This window comes from Eptesicus fuscus, chromosome 6 (assembly GCF_027574615.1).
Source record: "Eptesicus fuscus isolate TK198812 chromosome 6, DD_ASM_mEF_20220401, whole genome shotgun sequence".
NCBI lineage: Eukaryota > Metazoa > Chordata > Mammalia > Chiroptera > Vespertilionidae > Eptesicus > Eptesicus fuscus.
The window spans coordinates 29,967,715-29,982,051 of NC_072478.1; the positions used below are offsets into that span (position 1 = coordinate 29,967,715).

The 14,337-nt window shown below is 55.8% G+C and overlaps 1 protein-coding gene across 1 annotated transcript; it reads left to right on the forward strand.

Annotated features, from left to right (window-relative positions):
- Nucleotides 1–8,982, forward strand: ADAMTSL5 (ADAMTS like 5). The gene is made up of 13 exons (XM_054718368.1): nt 1–15; nt 2,542–2,888; nt 4,401–4,473; nt 4,580–4,671; nt 4,924–4,984; nt 5,136–5,244; nt 6,243–6,370; nt 6,805–6,916; nt 7,269–7,355; nt 7,496–7,659; nt 7,925–8,123; nt 8,196–8,267; nt 8,615–8,982. Exons 1-13 carry the CDS (start codon nt 1–3, stop codon nt 8,914–8,916), a joined length of 1,761 nt encoding a protein of 586 aa, XP_054574343.1. The 3' UTR covers nt 8,917–8,982.
- The last annotated feature ends 5,355 nt before the right edge of the window (nt 8,983–14,337 follow it).

A 14,337-nucleotide genomic window follows, 5' to 3' on the forward strand; every position in this document is an offset into this window, starting at 1 on the left:
ATGGCTGAGGCTTGGGTAATGAGGCATCTCTGAGGGGGATACAATTGTCCACTTTGTGGATTACCTGGGCCAAACTTTCTTTCTTTCTTTCTTTCTTTCTTTCTTTCTTCTTTCTTTCTTTCTTTCTTCTTTCTTTCTTTCTTTTTAATATATCTTTATTGATTTCAGAGAGGGAGAGGGAGAGAGAGATAGAAACATCAATGATGAGAAAGAATCATTGATTGGCCGCCTCCTGCACATCCCCTACTGGGGGATCAAACCTACAACCCAGGCATGTGCCCTTGATTGGAATCAAACCTGGGACCCTTCAGCCCACAGGCTGACACTCTATCCACTGAGCCAAACCAGCTAGGGTTCTTTCTTTTTTAAAATTTATCTTTATTGTTGATTAATATATTTTTATTGATTTCAGAGAGGAAGGGAGAGACAGAAACACCAATGATGAGAGAGAATCAGCGATCAGCTGCCTCCTGCATGCCTCCCATTGGAAACCTGGGCATGTGCCCTGATTAGGAATCGAACCATGATCTCCTGGGTTCATAGGTTGACACTCAACCACTGAGCCTCACTAGCCAGGCCTGATTTATTTCTGATGACTCTCAGGCCCCAGTGCATAGTGTGATACATAATCAGTGCTCAGAAGGAAGTGCCTGCTTTTGCTGACCCCTCCCTCTCCTGCCATCCTCTCTTCAGCCTTGTCCAACCACACTTAACTCCATCAAGGTCACAACTGCCTCCACAGATGCCAATTCGTTGGTCCATTGGTCCACCGGTCCACATCTTCATCTTGCCCACAAAGGCTGTACCTTTCTTCTCCCAGAAGCCCTGTGTGACCTCTGGGACCCCACACCCACCTGTTCTCCACCCCCTGCCCCTTTCTGTCCCTGTGACCTCATCCATGACACTAAACATCCTCAGGTGCTGAGGACACCCACTTGTTCACCTCCACCCAGACGACATGACCCCTGGATTCCCAGCCTCTTCCTGGTGACTCACAGACATCTCACTGTAGAGCCATTCAGAAGTGACCACTGGACTCACTCGCCCCCCTCAGCCTGCCCCCCCTCGGTACATGGGCATCGCCCTTCACCAGCCACTCAGGCCAAGCGTCTGCCTCAAACCTTCCCCACACGTCCCCCATGGGATCCATCAGCAACTCCTGCAGACTCCACTCCCAAACAGCTGGGAGCCACCCACTGCTCTCACCTCCACCGACACCCTGGCTCAGCCCCTGCCCAGAACGACCACTGCTGCCTCTCACCGCTTTCCTGCCCAACCCTTTTCCCCCAAGGCAGCCAGGGGTAGATGTCCAAAGCTTGAACACTCTCCCACCTCCCAAAGCTCCTTTCCTGCCTCTGCCCTCATCCCTTCCCCCACTCAGGCCACTTGCTCCACCCACTCCACCTCCTAACTTGATTCTCTTAGTCCAGACTCCAGGCCTTTGCACTTGATGTGCCCTCCGCCTGGACTGCCCTTCCCCCCACCTCCTGTGGCATTCACCTCCTCAGTGAGGGCCTTCCTGACGTCCCCCACATCTGCAGTGGGCCTGGGCTGTTTCCTCGGAGCACCTGACCACAGGGTAAGATTATACCTACCCAGGGGCTGCCTCCCTCACTAGCCTATCTGGCCGGGTGGTTCACCAGTGTGTTGGCACATAGTAGGTTCTCAATAAACGTTGAAGAAGTAAATGGCATTGGGTGGCTCTGTTTTGAGCTGCTCCAGGCTGGAGTGTAGACACGCAACCCCTCTCTCCCTGTGGTCAGGGCTGGGAGACCCATGGTGGGCTTCCAGGAAGAGAAGGCCCTCAAGCTGAGTCTGGCAGGAGCCCGGGGGCAAGGAGCAGTCCACCCATTGCCCCCTTGGTGCCCCATTTCCTCAACCTACCTGTCACGTGGGTGACAGTGAGGAGCTGGGGGAGGGGCGAGCAGAGGACGCCTGCTGCGTGCCTGTGGGCGGGGGAAGGCGGCACGCTGGAAAGGGTGCGGTGATGGGAGCCCTAGAATAACCCTGATCCGCGCAAAAAGCTGAATTCTGGCTGAAAGGGTCGCGGTGCCCCCCTTGCCCGAATGGGAAAATTGAGGTCGGAGTGGGTGAGGGCACGGCCATGCAGAATTGGGAACTCTGGACCCGGGTCTGGCTCCAAAGCCGTCGCTCACAGTCCGGGGGCCTGGCGGGGAGGGCGGGAGGCGGGGTGGGGTTCGTCCTCTGGTGACAGCAGCGCCCGGAAATGCGCCTGCCGGGAGTGGGCTCTCCGCCCCTCACGCCCAACCCCTGGGGCTGAGCTTCTCCTCAGTGCGCTGGGGGCCCTGCACTTGGGGTGGCCTGGACGTACAGCGGGAACCCCAGGATCGGAGCTCCAGCGGGCGGGTTCCTGAGTAGGCTGACCTTGAAGGAAGGGCCAGAGAACGGGGTAGGGAACCGTCGCGGGGACGCGATCTGCGCGTCGGTGGAGAGGAGGCAGGGACCCGGACTCTCGGAACCGGGGCAGGGCGACCTCGGTTCGCGCACATTCCCCGGCCCTGAGCGCGGCGCCCGGAATAGCAGTCCCGGGGTGGGGGTAAGGACGGCCAGTATCCTCGCGGCTCTCCCGCCCTGGGCTTCACAAGGTCACCGGGACATGGACTCTCAGACACCAGACCAGAGTTCTGGGGTGCCGGGGCCCGTGCGGGGCAGTCCTCCGCCGCAGATCCGCGCGGAAGCGCTCCACGGCCTCGTGAGGGCGCACGGGGCCGCCGCCCCTCTGGACCCCGGGCTGGGCGCGCCCCGGGAGGCCGGGTGGAAGTGGCCGCCCTGGGGTCCCCCCGCTCCCCACCGAGGGCCCCGCCGCTTCCGCTCATCCTGGAGCGGTCGGGAGAGCCGGGACGCACCGCCAGCGCTCTACATCGCCGGTAAGCCCCTCTTCCTATCTCCCCCGCCCCGCACCCCGCTATCCGGGTCCGTGCCTCCTGGGTCTCGTGGAGGGGGTGGGGGACGGTGAGGCACCAATCCGCAGGGTGGGAGAAAGCTCATCCCCACTTCTTCCTGGGGAAACTGAGGCCCAGAGGCGTGGCTTGCCCTGAGATCACACCCTCAGTCAGGAGTTCAGCCAAAACTGGGTGTAAGTGCCCTGCTCTTTGGGGAGGGGGCTCCTTATTTTCCATCGCCTAGATCCCCACCTCAGTGCTGAGTCAGGAAGGGGTTCAGAACACCAGCCCCCCTCCCCTGTCTTTGCTCTCCCCTCCAAACTTCCTGCTTCCTGGGCCAGCCAGGGCCCTGGGTTCAGAAAGGGGCTGAGATGCAACTGGCAGGCATAGCTCTGGAGCCACCGCAGCACCAGACCCTTAGTGCCCCAAATGTCATAGCCAGAGGGCCTGAGATACAGGGAAACTGAGGCTCAAGAGGGGCCATAGGTCCAATGAGGTCCAGCCTTCCCGCACCCCGTGCCCAGGAGCTCGGGGCCGGAGGGCTCCAGTTTGTCCTGCGTGTCTTTGGGCACTGCTGACTGCTGGGCTCCCTGGCTCTGCTCCAAGAAGGACTCACCAGGTGGCCACTTCCCTCTTCCTTTCTCTGCCAATGTCATGGTCACGCGGAGGCTGTGGATGGCAAGTGGCTTTCTATTTCTCCTGACAGATGGGAAAACTGAGGCCTGGGTAGGCAAAGTTGCCAGCCCAGTCCCCCCACCCCAGCTGACTCCCTATTTTCTGCATCATCCTCATCAGGGGCCCTTTTCCCTTTCCAGACCACCCTGGCTCTCCATCCCACACCCTCTGCTCATGAGGCCGTGAGGTGCTGGCTGGTCCAGGGTCAGGTTACTCCTTTCTGCCCCTCCCCAACATGGGGACACCTGCTGCCCAGGGTTTGGGATCGGATAGAGCCCTGAAGGGACCTGGTCCCTGACCCAGCCCCCAGGGGCTGCTCCCTCTGCAAGCTCTCAGAGTCCTGGACTGACCCCAGCTGGTCCCCAGTGCATAGATGGGGAAACTGAGACCTGGGGAAGTGGAGTGGCTGGCCCCTGGCCATACAGGAAGGTAGAAGCAATGATGGTGGAGAGAGCAGTGAGGAGCCCTGACCCTGGAGACACTTGTGTACTTATCCTGGAATGATTTGTTCTGTCATCAGACACTGATTAAGCACCTACTGTGTGCATCATAAGACAATAAACAACCAATAATAATAATAATAATTTCAACTCTTCATCTACATTCCAGACTCTGTGCCTCCCATTTTTCTTACCTGATCCGAAGGACCCCTCAAAATTTTCCTGTGAGGAGGGCTGTATTATAAATACATTTTTCAGATGTAAGAAGGGGAGGCTCAGAGAGGTTAAGTTACTGCCCCAAATCACATAGTCAGGGCAGAGCTGGGGTTCAACCCCTGGCCTGCTCACACCTCCACTGCAAAGACTCTCTCTGCTTCCCCAGACCCCACCCCCTCTGGAACCTCCTGCTCCTGCTATGGACCCTCCTGAACTGTGGTTTGGGAGGCAGTGCTCAGGTGAGGGGGGACATGAGCCCAGGGGGCATTGGGCATGGAGATCCAGTAGCCATGTGGGGGTTGCCAACTTCCCCTCCATGCTGACCATGCTTCTCTCTCCAAGTAGGGTCCAGGAGAGTGGACACCATGGGGTTCCTGGAGCCACTGTTCCAGCTCCTGTGGGCAGGGGCTCTCTGTGCGAAGTCGGCGCTGTATCCGGTGAGCAGTGAGCACGATGCTGGGGCTCGGCTGAGCGAGTGTGAGGGGGTTCCTGACCCTTCCCTCCTGCCAGCCAGGCCCAGCCCCTGACCACACCCTTGACCTGCCCACACATGCTGTGCCTTTTAATCCTACGAATGCACTTGGAATGTGGGTAGGGTTGGTGTGGGAGGGTGAGGGGTGAGCAGGCGGGCTCTGGGAAGGAGGTTGCTGGGAAACCTGACCGCACTCTGGCCATCCTGCTCCTCATAGGCTCCCCAGTGAAGAGCTGTGCTGGGGGGACACCCATGAGTACCGCCTCTGCCGGTTGCCAGTAAGTTCTGTCCACCTCCAAGACCCTCGAGCCTGCCCTGAAGCCCTGCTGCTTCCCCACTCATGTCCCCAAATATGTTTGCCACCCTGCCAGATTTTCTGGACTCCCCTGAGTCTGACCCAGCCTCTGACCCACCCATCTCTGTCCCCAGGACTGTCCCCCAGGAGCCATGCCCTTCCGAGACCTCCAGTGTGCCCTCTACAATGGCCACCCTGTCCTGGGCCCCCAGAAGACTTACCAATGGGTGCCCTTCTATGGTGGTGAGTAGCCTGCCCTCCTGTTGATCCAGAGGAAACAACTCAGAGCTGGCAGGGAGAAGGGGCTGCTAAGAAGGAAGGGGGACTTGGAGGGTTGTAAGGAGAAGTAGGCATTAGCACTTGGGCTTTGAAGGATATGTAGGAGTTGGTGAAGGGAAGGGAAAAAAGCATGTGTGAGATATAAAGCAGAGGCAGGGGGAGGCTGAACACCAGACTGAGGATTTAATCAGGGCTGAATCCAGAGGCCAACAGTTCTCAAACTTATCTTGGTAGCAGGAAATGTTGCCAGTATTTAGCTGAAAATAGTGAGTTATATAACTGTGTGCCGGGGGCAGCATGCCTCCAGGTTTAAGGGAGACAGGCAGCTTCAGATGCCATGGAGAGGGCAGACACAGGTAAGAAAAGCCTAGAATGAAGAAAGTTCCATTTGTAAACCTCATCGTGTGTTTTTTCCCCTTTGCCCTAAGAATGAGCCCACCAGGGCCAGCTGGGGCTCTGTTCCAGGCTGGGTCAGCCAGCCAAGCTGAGGGAGATGGGAGGAGCAGGAATCAGATCTATGAGCTGGAGTGAGTGGACTGCTCATTGTGCCCTGCTGCCAAGCAGAGGGGGAAACTGAGTCCTGGTGGTGGTGGTGGTGGTGGGTAAAGACACATGCTACGTGGGACCCAGTCAGCACTGGAAAACACTTTTTATTGGGCACCTGCTGGGTGCAGCTCTGCTCAACGCTGAGCCTAGAATCATGTCTGGAAATGGTTATTTGAGTATTTGTGGAATGAATGAATGCATGCATGCAGACCCAGGATATTTGCCTAGGAGAGTCAGAAAGCTGGAGGCAAAATGCTTAAGCCCAGTCCTGGCTCTGCTTTAACCTCCATGTGCGGTTTTGGCTGAGTCTCTGGGCCCCATCTGCCTAAGGGGATGGCTCTCTCTGGGAGGCTAGCGGGAAGGGGGCTGTAACTGGAGTAGAAGACCCCTGGTCCACTCTGTCCTTCCACCCCCAGCTCCCAACCAGTGCGACCTCAACTGCCTGGCCGTGGGACATGCCTTCTACCACAGCTTTGGCCGCGTCCTGGACGGTACTCCCTGCAGCTGGGGTAGCCAGGGACTCTGCGTGGCTGGCCGCTGCCTGGTAAGGACTGCCATGACCCGCCCAGCCCAGCCCACCTCCCAGCCCACCCCACCCCAGACCGAATTCATTTAGTTTTAGGTCCCTCCCTCTCCTAGCCCCTCCCCTCCCACCGGGCCACGCCCCTCCATAAACTTCACTCCAAGCTTCTCTCCAGAGTCCGCCCTTTCACCCTCAAGTCCCGCCAAGCCCCCATTCCTTTTGTTCCACTACCCCTCCCTCTTCCACAGGCCTCCCACCTCTCCTTAGGCCCCACCCAGATCCCTCCTTCTGGGCCCATCCTTTTATTCCCGGGTCCCACCTCTTTTATTTCAGGACCCCACCCCTCGTCTCTAGGCCCCGCCTCCTAGCTCTCAGACCCCGCCCCCCTACCCCAGGCCAAGGCCCGGGCTGGGGCCGGGGCCTCTCTATGACAAGTGTCCTCCCCATCCCCTTAGAACGCCGGCTGTGACGGTTTGATGGGCTCGGACGCCCGCGAGGACCACTGTGGTCGCTGCGGCGGCACCAACGACTCGTGCCTCTTCGTGCAGCGCGTGTTCCGGGACACCGGTGACCTCTCGCCCCGTCCTCTCTACTCTCCCAGAGCCGACCCTTTAAGAAGCCGCAGGCACGGAAGTGAATTCCCGTGCTGATTGGGCAGTCTGCGGCACCGCCCCCTCTCGTTCATCATTCTGATTGGTCACTGTCAGATTGTCCCGCCCTTCCTAGACGGATGTGGTTCTAACTCTTTCGCTGCTTCATTTAAGCGATAATAATCTTAACTCCAAAGGTTTACGGACCGTTTTGGGGGTACCAGTACCAAGGCTAATCTCCTTAGCCTCAGTATCTCATTTAATCCTCAAAGCATCCCTCAAAATAACCCGCCACCCCCACCGCGACATCCTCCTTCCTTCCCTCCCAGGAGCCTTCGCAGGATACTGGAACGTGACTCTGATCCCCGAGGGCGCCAGACACATCTACGCCGCCCATCGGAGCCGAAACCACCTGGGTACCTCAGAGATGCCGAGGGGGGAGGCGCCCTCCTGGCCGCCTCCATGAAGCCTGGAGACAGGCCGGAGGAGGGGGACGCAGGGTCGGGAGGTGGAGGGTCGGGTTCCGGGGGAGCCTAGGCTGACCCTTCCCTTGCAGCGCTGATTGGGGGCGACGGGCGCTACGTGCTCAACGGCAACGGGGAGGTCAGCCCGTCCGGGACATATGAGGCGGCGGGCACCCGCGTGGTCTACACCCGCGCTGCAGGGCCAGAGGAGACGCTGCGCGCGGCCGGACCCACGTCCCAGGACTTGGTCCTGCAGGTGCGTGCCGGGCCTCCAGGGGGCGGCTGGGCACGTGGTGGTGGTAGGAATTAAAGGACCTAGGGGAGGCTGGGGACGGAGAGGGGGAGTCAGGATGGAGAGTGAGAGTGGGGACGCTAGGAACAGAGAGTCAGAGGAGTGAGATTGGACTAGAGAGAGTCAGAGGGGCCAGGGTGTGGTAGAGAATCAGAGGAGAAAGGCCAGAGGCTGGAGGCTGGGCCATCAGTTCCGATTTCGGCTCCCTAGTGTGTGGCCTTCTCCCTAGGTCCTCCTGCAGGAGCCCAATCCCGGCATTGAGTTCGAGTTCTGGCTCCCCAGGGAGCGCTATGGCCCCTTCCAGGAGCAGGCCCAGGCCCTGGGCTGGTCCCTGAGGCAGCCGCGACCTCTGGAGGGGGAGCCCCAGTCCCTTGAGCCCCAGGAAGCCCTGGCTGCTTTCCCCACACGGACCCCAAACCCCACCCCAGGTGAGCAGGGAATAGCCACTGTGGGGGCAAGCAGGGAGGTGGGGCCTGTGCCCTAACTGCACTGTCTCACAGATCCCTGCCCACCCTGTCCCGACACCCGTGGTCGTGCCCACCGGCTTCTCCACTATTGCGGCAGTGACTTTGGTGAGAGATCCTCTTCCCCAACCCTCACCTGGCCCCTAATTGACCTAAACTTGGCTACCTTCCTGTTGACATCTGACCCTGTTTTGACTTTACTCTTGAGTCCTTGATCTGACTCCAACGTGACCCCTTCTGGCCCTAATTTGACTTCTTGATTTGGCCCTTTGCTCTAATTTGACCTCTAAGTCCTCATTGATCCTGACCTGATCTTGACCCCAGTACCCTCTCCACAGTCCCTAGGGGTCCCCCATGTCCTACCTGACCCCAAGTTTCCTCATATGGCAACGGGGTGCATGAATGGGTGTCCAGATTGGACCATCCAATTGGCCTCAGCACCACCCTGCCCACAGTGTTCCGGGCTCGAGTGCTGGGCCACCTCCGCCAGGCCCAGGAGACCCGCTATGAGGTGCGTGTGCAGCTTGTCTACAAGAACCGCTCGCCACTGCAGTCCCTCGAGTATGTGTGGGCACCTGGCCGCTGCCCCTGCCCACCAATGGCCCTCCATCGAGAGTACCTGCTGGCTGCCCAGCGCCTTGTCAGCCCCGATGGCACTCAGGACCGGCTGCTGCTGCCCCATGCTGGCTATGCCCGGCCCTGGAGCCCCGCCGAGGACAGCCGTGTACGCCTGGCTGCCAGACACTGCCCTGTCTGAGCCCCCAGACAAGGCCGCACCACACACAGCAAGAAAGATGTGCCTGACCAGGCTCAAACTCAACCTCTTTCCTCTCTTGCCTGGCTTCCAAGGAACTCAAAACTATCTCCCACCACAGCTATGTACCTCTCCCTCCTACACACTAATACACCTTTGTGTACAGTCGGTCAGATCCACTCTCACGGTAGGCAGGCGCTGATGAGAAAACACTGAATTGCTTCTTTAACTCTGATTTCTTCTCTCACCCTGACTGCCAGGAAACTCATAGCTATCTTTTACTCAAAAACTTTGTGTCTACTTGTATTCCCCTTGCCTCACACTCACTTGCTTAGAGACACTCTCACAAGCAAGCAGGGCCCATAGGAAGACATGCCTAAGGAGACATTGTAATGTATCAGTTTCCCCGCTTGCCCTGGCGGCCAGGAAGCTCATCACTGTTTAACTCCCTGAAACTCTGTGCTCTCTCTTCTTGCTGGCACTTACTCATACACCATAATGTATTCAGAGACAGTGCCACAAACAGACATACCCACTAGAAAACATGCCTAACTAGGCACAGTAACATACTCATTGCCCCTTTTGTGCTGACTACTAGGAGGCTCAGAGAGCATCTTTTCTCTTTCAATTTTGTATTGATTTCAGGTATACAGCTTAATGGTTAGACAATCATATACTTACATAGTGCTCCCTTTGATATGTCCAGTACCCAATTACCATCATACATAGTTATCATAATATTATTAACTATATTCCCTATGGTTTACTGTACAGCCTCATGACTATTCAAAGATAATTTTGACAGCCTCAGCAATTCTAGAAGGGTTTCTTGCAGTCCACACTGCTGTTCACCCCTTTTATATTTCTACTTAATTTTTACAAGCAATTTTTTAAAACAAGGGCACACTTGGCCACAGAAGTGTGAGGATGCACTGGTAGTTGGATCCACAACTGTGCTCTCACAGCGTGTGCACATGTGATCTCACAAACCACATCCCCTCTACCTGGCCCATTCCCCACCTCCCCTCAGAATGTCTGACACTTTGTGGGAGGTGAGGACAGGGAATATATGGAGCAGGGGTTGAGTATAGGGTAAACATGGCTTTTGTAGGTCCCAAGCCTCTTCCCCATGCCTCCTTGGGGGCCACACATTCATCCCAGGCCTCCCCAGCAAAGGAAGCAGTCAGAGCCCCTGCCCTCAGGCTATCCTCAGCTTCCTGTGTTGTCATAGATAAATTCTCTTCGATTATTCTTCTGGAGCAAGAGGGCAGACACCAGTCATGTGTGAACTGAGGGTGTGTGTGTGTGGGGGTGGCTCAGCAAACCCTCCCCACTCTGGGTGGAGGCGCCATCTTCTGCCTCCCCATTCTGGATGGGGTGGCCCACACTGTCATTTTGGGACAATCTGCTCTTCTGTACCATCATGGTTGTATTTTGCCCGGTAGCAGGGATACTGGCAGTGGGCAAGGGGCACACAATGGGCAGGTCTCAGAGCTGGAGGGGCCTGAGGCCAGACTGCTCCCTTCTCCTGGCCTTAGTTTCCCCATCTGTGAGTACCCTCTCAGCCCTTCCTGGCTCTGATCACGGGAATCGCACTCTTCTGGATTCCCTCCCTAGCCCCTCAGTTCACTCATGCATTCCTCCAACGGGTATTTATTGAGTGCCTACTGTATGCCAGGGGCCCAGCAGTGCTTAGACCATCCCAGGCCTGGCTCTGTCATTTTCAATGAGTGCTGAAGCTGGACAAACCTCAGAGCCCCAACTCTCGTGGGCAAAGTGGGGTGCAGTTCTGGAGGGAGGTGTGGGGCCTGGGCGCCCACTGGTGGCAGGATGGGGTAAAGGTAGTCAAGGCACTGGTTACCTGCAGTCCTGAAGGGCCCTATGCTTTTATGTACCTCCTCCTCCTCGACATCCACTTCTCTCATCTGCACTTGCCTTCCTCAGGAATGCTTCTCCCCACCCACCAGCCTTACACCAGCTCGCACTTACTGCTCCATTCTTCCCACCATTAGCCTGAGGTTGTCCCCTCTGCCTCCATGCAGTATGGGGATATGTCTGGGAATAAGAGTCTCAGGCCTTAGCCCAAGAGCTTCTAATCCCAAATCACCTGGACTGGCTGACGAGAGGCGCTCGCTTCTAGGCAGGGCGAGCGCAGAGTCTCCTCCGGCAGGCAGGATGGCCTGGGGCCACCGAGCAGTGACTTCCCCAGCCCCGTCACAGCTCCTCCTGTAAGGATCTTGTAACACTTCCCCGTAAACACCACATTGTTTTTGATTTGCTCTTTAGTTTTAAAGCAGCCTAACCATTTAAAGAGAGAAGAAAACGTTGCAATTCTAAAAATGTTCAAATTCAACAGCATAGTGGTTCAGAAAGGAACTACCATTTGTACTTGCCAAGCAAAATATCACGCTGTTTTGCCGTTTTACATCGAAACCCTAATAACGCCAGGTGGTTACGTAGAGTGACAGAAACAAAGCGAATCGTTCTGTTTTCTCCTCTCTACAGTCCCCAGCCCTTTTTCATTAGTTGCTGGGTCCCTGCGGGGATACTCAGTGCCCATCTGGGTTAGACGCACAAGTTGCCCGGAGTGACTGCAAACGGGTATAGGCAGGACCCGCCTCTTGAAGGAAGCACAGGTGGCACATCCTTGCTTGTCCAGGAACTGGGAATTCTCCAAATTGACTTCCCACAGATGGTGACGTTTATTAAAAGATGAATTAAAACAGGCATGTTTGAAACTTGCATCCATATGAATGAAATGACAGTAATTGTAATTATTTCATTAGCCCCACAAAAGATTGCTTTCAACAATATTTCTGAACGCCAGCACTGGGGGTCTGTCATGTTTTCCCTTTCTAATTCTCTGCAGAGGGCACCACCCCGTCATCTGCCCTTCTCTCACTGACCCTGCACCAGACGGCTGACCCGTGGGCGGACACATGTCCACTTGAAGAGCCGCAGAAAGCCCTGGGCTGTTGGATAGCCCACAGGCTTAGATGTGGTTGGCAGAACCACTTTGGAGAACAGTTTGGCCATGTCTGCTACAGATGAACAAAAACCACAGTAGCAAGTTAGATATGTCCAAGTCCCAATCCCCAGAATCTGTGAGCGGGACCTTATTTGGAAAAGGGATCTTGGCAGATATAATTAAGCATCTCAAGATCAGATCATTCTGGATTACCTGGGTGGCACTAAAGCCAATGACAAGTATCCTCATAAGAGACGTGCAGAGGAGAGACCGAGAAGAGGGCCATGTGACAATGGAGGCAGAGACTGGGGTGATGAGGACACAAGCCAAGGGAGGTTAGAGTCCTCAGAAGCTGGAACGGGCAGGAAGGACCCTCCCTGGAATCGCAGGAGGGAGCGCAGCCCTGTAACACTGACTTCTGGCCTCCATAATGTGAGACTAAATCTTTGTTATTTCAAGCCCCCCCACTCCCACCCAGTGTGTGGTAATTTGTTATGGTCACCGCAGAAGACTCACAGGCTTACCCTATACTCTCTAATCTCTGAGAAATGAGAGCTGCACTCACCAAAGGTCAGTTCTAGAATGTTCCTAGAAGCTTTAGTCATAATAACCCAAAATGGGAAACTACTCAAATGCCCATCAACAGTAGAATAGGGCAAACAAATTCTGGCCTACCCACAGAATGAAATGCTATCCACCAATGAAAAAGAGCAAAGTACTGATAATTCCCACAGTAGTGGTGCGTCTCAGACACAGCGCTGAGTCAGATAGGAAAGGACAGAGATACCTTTGGGGGTGGGGAGGGGCTGGCTCTGTTGCCTCAGTAGCTCTAAGTCACTGGTTACACTTTTCTGTAGATTTAAAAATAAAACAAACAATATGCTCAGTGGTTGAGCATCCACCTATGAACCAGGAGGTCACAGGTTCGATTCTCAGGCAGGGTACATGCCTGGGTTACGGGCTCGATCCCCAGTAGGGGGTGTGCAGGAGCAGCAGATCCATGGTTATCTCTTGTCATGGATGTTTCTGTCTCCCTTCCTCTCTGAAATCAATAAAAGTATATTTTTTAAAAATAAAAAATATAAAATAAAATAAGTCTGAGGGGCTAAAGGTGAAAGTCTGGGGAGACAGGTGTGTATCCTCCCTACCTGTACTCCCTGGTGAGCTCACCAGGGCAGGGGGCCAGGAACAGCCTCTGAGCATCTGTTTCACCCCCTGGGGACAGCAGGGTCGGCGGGGGGGGGGGGGGGGGCGATGCCAGGTGCAGAGCGAGCCCAGCACTGCCCCACCCCCAGACCACAGCCACACCACATTCTTCAAACGGCTGAGCCAGCGATAAGCAGATTCTGAGATCCCTGTCCCCAACACCCATGTAGGCAGGCCTCTTAGCAGACCTTTGATCAGTCCCTTCCTCCCTCTTGACAAACCTTACCCCAGGAAAAGCCGAAGTCCTTACCACACCCTCCAGACACCTGCATGGTCCACCCCCCGGCTCCCCTCCTCTCTCCCCCTCATTCACTCAGCTCCAGCCACACAGGCCTCCCTGTTCGTCCTACACTCTGCCAGGCTCTGCCTTTGTGCCTTTGTACAGGCTCTTGTCTCTGCCTGGACCCCCCTGTCCCAATCCTCACAGATTCATGCCCTCACCTTCTTCATGTCTTTACTGGAATGTCATTTTCATAGACAGGCCTTTCTCTGACCCTGACATTGCAGCCCTGGCCCCCTCAACTTCGGCTGCATTTTCCCCATGTCATTCACCTTGCTCTCTGACATGTGTGTTTTTTTAATTAAATCTTTTTTTTTTTTATCGATTTAAGGGTGAGGGAGAGAGAGAAATATCATCATTGTGAGAAACATGGATCAGTTGTCTCCCATATACGCCCTGACTGGGAATCGAACCCGAAATCTGGGTATGTGCCCTGATCAGGAATCGAACCCACGACCCTTAGATGCACAGGATCCAACCAACTGAGCCACAGGCCTCCCTCTGACGAGTTATACATGTATCATGCCAATTGTTGCCTTTCCAAACTCCCAGGAGTGGGAAACTTTTAACGCTCTGTGTCCATACTGTAACCCTGGCTCCCAGAGGAGCGGTTGGGATACAACACGCACTCAATATCCGTGTAACACTCAGCACTTCCTCCTCCTCTGTTAGCGTTCTCAAGGATGAGGACACGAGCAGTGGTATTGGTGGCTGCAGAGAGCTGCCTCCTTTTTTGGGAAAACTGTCTTAGACAGAGTCACCACCAGCTGGGAACTGCAAGGCTGGCTAACGAGTGAGGGGCATGGCATGTCAAAGGATTGCAAGACTTGGCTGATGTGTTTGGGCAAAAACTGTGTCTCGGTCGGGGACAGTCCTGCACCAACGCACTGGGGTCTTTGCCTTCCGACGCCGCGCGTACCCACCCCGCGGAGCGTGTGCAGAGCGGACACCATTGCGGCGGTCGTGACGG